Source organism: Trachymyrmex cornetzi, unplaced genomic scaffold (genome assembly GCF_001594075.2).
Source record: "Trachymyrmex cornetzi isolate Tcor2-1 unplaced genomic scaffold, Tcor1.1 scaffold413, whole genome shotgun sequence".
NCBI lineage: Eukaryota > Metazoa > Arthropoda > Insecta > Hymenoptera > Formicidae > Trachymyrmex > Trachymyrmex cornetzi.
In genome coordinates, this window is record NW_017298886.1 from 32162 (window position 1) to 38222 (window position 6061).

At 34.9% G+C, this 6061-nt stretch overlaps 1 protein-coding gene across 1 annotated transcript in view; it reads right to left on the bottom strand.

The window, feature by feature from the left end:
* Positions 1 to 3370: 3370 nt before the first annotated feature.
* Positions 3371 to 6061, bottom strand: part of LOC108764342 (zinc finger MYM-type protein 1) — a 10036-nt gene continuing 7345 nt past the window's right edge. Inside the window, exon 4 of the mRNA XM_018512520.1 lies at positions 3371 to 3462. Coding sequence (XP_018368022.1) covers positions 3371 to 3462 — 92 coding nt within the window. The remainder of the gene's footprint in view (positions 3463 to 6061) is intronic.

Genomic DNA, 6061 nt, shown 5'->3' on the forward strand with positions numbered 1-6061 from the left:
TTTTTTCATGAAGTACTTTTCAAGTTATAATGCTTCAAAGTTACAGTATCGCCGGCACTAGCATTACCCAAGATATGTGATACCACGCGGAGGTTGCCCAGGCGGATTGATATGTCTTTTGTGCTTGGAGAAAGATTGCAGAAAAATGCAGCCAATGAAGGTAAGATAGGTCTGTGATTCGGCCAGTCAAGACAAGATATGAGCATGAACCAGCCAGTCAAGGTAAATTTTAGACATGACCCAGTCAGTCAAGGCAAGATATGACCATGATCCAGCCAGTCAAGGCAAGTTTTAGACATGATCCAGCCAGTCAAGCCAAGATATGAGCACGAACCACCCAGTCAAGGCAAGATATGACCATGATCCAATCAGTCAAGGCAAATTTTAGACATGATCCAGCCAGTCAAGGCGAGATCGGCCGGAAAAAAAACAGTCAAGGTAATTATATTAAATGCTCGAATTGTGCACCATTTACTGTTTGACAATGAGCTATTCGATCATAATAACTGCATATGGCATTTCTGAGGATTTCTGGAGTAATGAGTGCAGCTTCTTCAATAATCCTTTGACGAAGTTCCTCTAAATTTCTTGGTTTTGTTGCATACACTTTGCCTTTCAGGTAGCCCCACAAGAAGTAATCAATCAGTAATCAATCAGCGGTGATAAATCAGGTGAACGTGGTGGCCACTCTATCTGTCCTCTCCTTCCAATCCATCGGTTGAAAAATTCCGTGTCTAAGAAATTTCGTACACCTCTACCATAATGCGGTCCAGCACCGTCTTGCTGAAACCATGTATGAGCAAAGTTATCTCTCACAATCTCTCTGATTGTTGGAACTATTTCATTCCTCAGCATATCTTCATACTTTACAGAGTTCCAATTTCCATCAATGAAAAATGGGCCGATCAATGTATTATTCAACAGACCTACACAGACGTTCAACTTTTGAGGGTATTGCGTGTGATCTTCCAGCATCCAGTGAGGATTGTTGTCAGACCAGAATCTACAGTTATGTCTATTGACAAGACCATTCAATTCAAAAGTAGCTTCATCTGAAAAAACTACATTCAAAACAAAATTGGGGTCATCATCAGTTTTTCTCATCATGACGTCGCAGAATTCCATACGACGATCAAAATCATCTTCGCTAAACTCTTGTACCAGATGAATTTTATACGGGTGGAACTTGATTTTCTTCAAAATTCTTTGCACAAACATGCGACTAATATCATGTTGTATATTTCATTACAGCGTTTTGGAAAGCTCTCGACATCAGCTATTAGATTCTTGAATCAAAAATAGGGTGTTCTATTTAAGAAAATCAATGTAACCTTGACCTGACCTTGGCTACGCAACCCAAGGTCAAACTGATAGGATCAGTAAATAGATATTTTTAAACCATATAACTTTTGTCTGAAACACTTTTCTGTAAAACTTATATTTCCCGAGATATTTAGGTGTTCCGACCTTTTTAGGACACCCTGTATATGATTCTTAAAATTACGTACATTCAACAATCTGCAGTTTGATAAAAAGTACGTTTTAAAAAAATTTGATACTTTTACATAAAAGTATAGAGTTTTACTTATACAAAATGTTTCTTTTTAATTTTCTTACGATTTTTCTTGATCGATCGATCACGTCTAATGTAAATACGTTAATAAACGCACACGCGCATATACATATAGTATATATTTATATAGGGTGCTTCGGGATTTAGTGGACAACTTCTCTTTGCGGGAGTATTATATCTAACAAATATACATACAGGAATAAAAAAAAAGTTATATGAAGTATGCTTTATTGCTAAATAAGCCAAGAACAAATATTGAAACAAAATATGTTAGTGGCATTTTGACGAAACATTGACATTTTGACGGCAGTTACTATGTTTTTCGAAGATGAAAACAGTTATAATCTTTTTAAGTGTAGCTGTTGTCTCAGAGCTGAATGAATATCATATATTTACACACAGATCGAAATGATACTGGATCATTTAAAGATAGTAAGTAAGATGTTAATATTCACACGAGATAAACACATCTTTCCATACATGAAATATACGGTTCCATATTTTGCGCAATGTAAAACCTATTGTTTTCTATTTCATGTTCCATTACAACTGTTTATATATTATAACTTATATTATATTATAACTTTTAAAGTATTTCTAATCAAACCTCATATAGCATTTTTTTTTCATTGCACTTATATAATATGCTTCCTCAATTAATTGTCTGTTAAATAATATTAAGTTGTTCGGAAAATTTATTTCAAAGGACTGTGCCCAGTTTTATAGGGGAATTTGGGCCCCGGATGAACAACCCTTACGGAAAAAAACTATTAACAAATAGTAAAATAGCCAATAGTAATTTGGCTAATAGTTAGTATTGTTGGCCAATAGTTACTGTTGGTCAATAGTTACTGTTGGCCAATAGTTACTGTTGGTCAATAGTTACTATTGATCAATAAAAAGGAGTCGAGTATATATTGTACACAAATTTTCGAAGGTTTCGCGCGACCACTCGGGGATTATTTTATTTCTATGTTTTCTTATGTATTTCTTTTCGTAAAAATAAAAAATAATCATTATTATAACGCCAGACCTAAAAAAAATTGGTACATTGATATAAAGGTGAATAAAATCCTTATTCGCATCGTTATAAAAAAATCACTGTTAGTTATGTTTCAATAATTTATTTATGAAATTAATTCCAAACTGGATCAAATGCGAACAATATTGCACCATAAAACGTTAATTAGAATATATTTTTCGTTATAAACATTTATCATCTTGGTACCGTTTCCCCCATTCCATCATGCGTTGTGTATCTCATGATAACAAATGTTATAATGAAAAATATAATCTAATTAACGTTTTATGGTGCAATACTATTCGTGTTTGATCCAATTTGGAATTAATTTCATTAATAAATAATTAAAACATAACTGGCAGTGATTTTATAATGATGCAAATAATGATTTTTATTTACTTTACTTATTTTATTTATGTATCAATTTTTCCCCTTGAATCTGGCGTTATTATAATAATTATTTTCAGGTTCTCCGAAGTTTAAACTATTGGAGTCATAATAATAACTATTAGAGCCTCAATAGTAACTATTAGAGTCTCAATAGTAACTACTGGAGTCTAAGTAATAACTACTGGAGTCTCAGTAGTACGAGTCTCAGTAGTCTCGTAACTACTGGAATACCAATAGTAACTATATTGATTCTTAATAGTATTTTTCTGTAAGGGAACTTTGAGACATGCCTAAAATTTCAAGGTATCAAAAGAGAATCAAAAATTTCGTAAGCCGAACTTTATAGAAGAGGTTTCGTGAGTGTTAGAACTATCCAAAGTTCGCTATTATGACCATATACCACTAGTCTTATCCAATTTCTCTGCGTCCAGGGCACCTTCTTGCGGTGAGGGCGGTAACGTACCAAAACATTGAATATCTAAAATGTATTTGGTACAGTTTATTAATCTGGCTAAATCTCTGGTCGCGATTCATGCCGTCATGTCACAGAAATTCGGATTTGCTTGTAATGACGGCGATGCTCCTGGAGTTCGCCCTGAGGGAGAAGATGGACAAGTGGCGAATGTACCAATCGGGGTAAATCAGCCTTTGGTACGGAATCACTCCGAAACAGCTACTGGTCGCGATGAGATTCACTGTGGGCAATGTGGAAAATATTTAAAAAATCAGTCGCGTAAACATTTATTGGCTGGGGAAGTGCTAGATTTTTTAGAACAAGAGCCTAGTAGTTCCACAAGAGCTCCACTCAACACATTTAAATATATATGTTATGCCTGTTGGTGCCATTATAAAAGAAAACGTACTGAAACGAGAGATGGAAACGTTACAGTTAAAAACATTGAACCGCAGCCTCTTTTTCAAATTGGACATTAGTAGGGCATCTTGCAGTCAAAAAAAGTGTATATTTGGTTGTCCCACAGGTCGACATCGTGTGTCGGAGAACACTCGCACTCAGGTTGCGAAAGATTTTCGCTTTTATATTCCTGCAGAGGCGCACGTGTGTGACCATCACAATAAATACTTGTGGACAGAGGTTCCTATTATTATAAAACAACCCAAGTTTTTACGGCGGACCAAGTAACTGATATGATCGATTTGTTAAGTAACCAGATTATTAAACAACAACGTTCAACAGTAAACTTCGATTATTTTGAAGATATAGAGGATACTGTTGTGGAGCATTAAACTAGGTTAAATAAAGAAAACTTCTCGCGATTGTTAAATAAACTGCCATTTTTATGACACAGTGAACAGCGTCACACTGAATGTGCGCTTGCCATTTATCTTGCAAAACTAAGAACAGAACATAGCAAGCCAAAATCTTGCTCATATTTTCGTAAATGGTAAATGTAGTACTACAGAGCGATGAAAAATGTACGAAATGCAATTGCGACGGACTTTACACTTCAATATTTGGGATTTTCACATTTAAGGGGATGCTGGAGTGTCCTGTTTTACCACATCAATTTTTAAAGACTCTTTTCTCTTAATTGTGTTTATGGATTGAAAAGTCCTTCTCCACAATTAAAGTATCGACAACAACACAGGCTGCCAGCTACAATGTAATGCGAAAAATGAAAGAAAATTAAAAATTGTAGTTTTGTCACCGGCTCTTGCAGTCAACTCGTCACAATATGTGCTGCATATAAGAGTTTCAGATTTTACCCGTTTAAAATAAGTAGCCAGCAGCCTACAGAAAACCTTGAACAACAATCCTATGCTTTTAGAAACGATGTAGGGGCTTTGGTACAAGAGAAAAGAGTCGCCAAAAATTTCGTTCGTATACTACGAATAAAATTGACGTGAAGCTATGAAACCGTGCAGTATTTTAGTTGATCTCTTTCTAAGAGATGGCGTTGCAATATGTCAGATAAGGACAGATGAATGCGTTTGAGCGAGACACAACGATATAGATAAGTATAAGAAATGAATGAAAGATGTCACTATTATCGAATTTGGAATGTAAAAAAGTCTGTACTATCGACTTTGATTAACTTCGACCGTCACTCCAGCATCCCCTTAAGCAGAAATCAAATACTTGAAAAACGTACGAATATGTCCTGTAACCCAGTAAGCAAGAAACACTTTGAAACATTTCAGCAACGTTGTAACATTGTTATAACGTTGTCGAAAAGTTTCAAAATGTTTCTTGCTTACTGGGAAGCTACTGCTTCCTAAACAAACGTCTTTAATAACAATATGGGATGGCACTTATGTTTATATACATAAAAGTTTGAACAATGTTTTTCAAAGATCCTGCTATAGTATGCACAAACAACGTCCTTTAATAAAACCTATGACATGTGCTGCTCTTAATGAATATATCATAGACGTTTCAAGGTTACTGAAAATGATGCAAGCATCATGCGAAAAATTATGGAGAAGATGACTGAGGTACGTTATAGATTTCACAACGGCGATGTATTTGTTGTTGACAGAGGTTTTCGTGACATTAAAAAATATTTGGAATGTAAGGGATTTGTGGTCAAAGTGCCACATATCATTCCACCTGGTGAAAATCAACTAAGCGATAAGCTTGGTAATAATTCGCGATTAGTAATTAAAGTCAGATTTTGTAATGGAAGTTATCAATGGGCATCTTAAAACTTGCTTCGCGTATTTTAATCGTCCAATCGATTCCCCATCTAATGATTGATTTTCGAAATGCCGCTGCTTTTCATAATATGTTTTATTCGGTCATCATATCAGACGCTGAACATTCGGAAGAGATTGCACAACTTATGTTAGATCGATTACACAAACCAAATCTGTTATTTCGATTAATACAAGAACAAAATCTGAACCGCAAAATTGTCATATTTGTCTCGTTCGATGCACATGAGTTAGAAGGGTTTCTAGTACTGACAAGAGATGATTTACGAGGGTCACTATTTATATTTTGAGCCTAATAATAAAAAAACAATAATTTGTCATTTATTGTTTTTCAAAATATTCTCCTTTATGATCTGTACACTTTTGCATGCGTTCGAACCACTTGTCAAAGCATTTTTTCCATT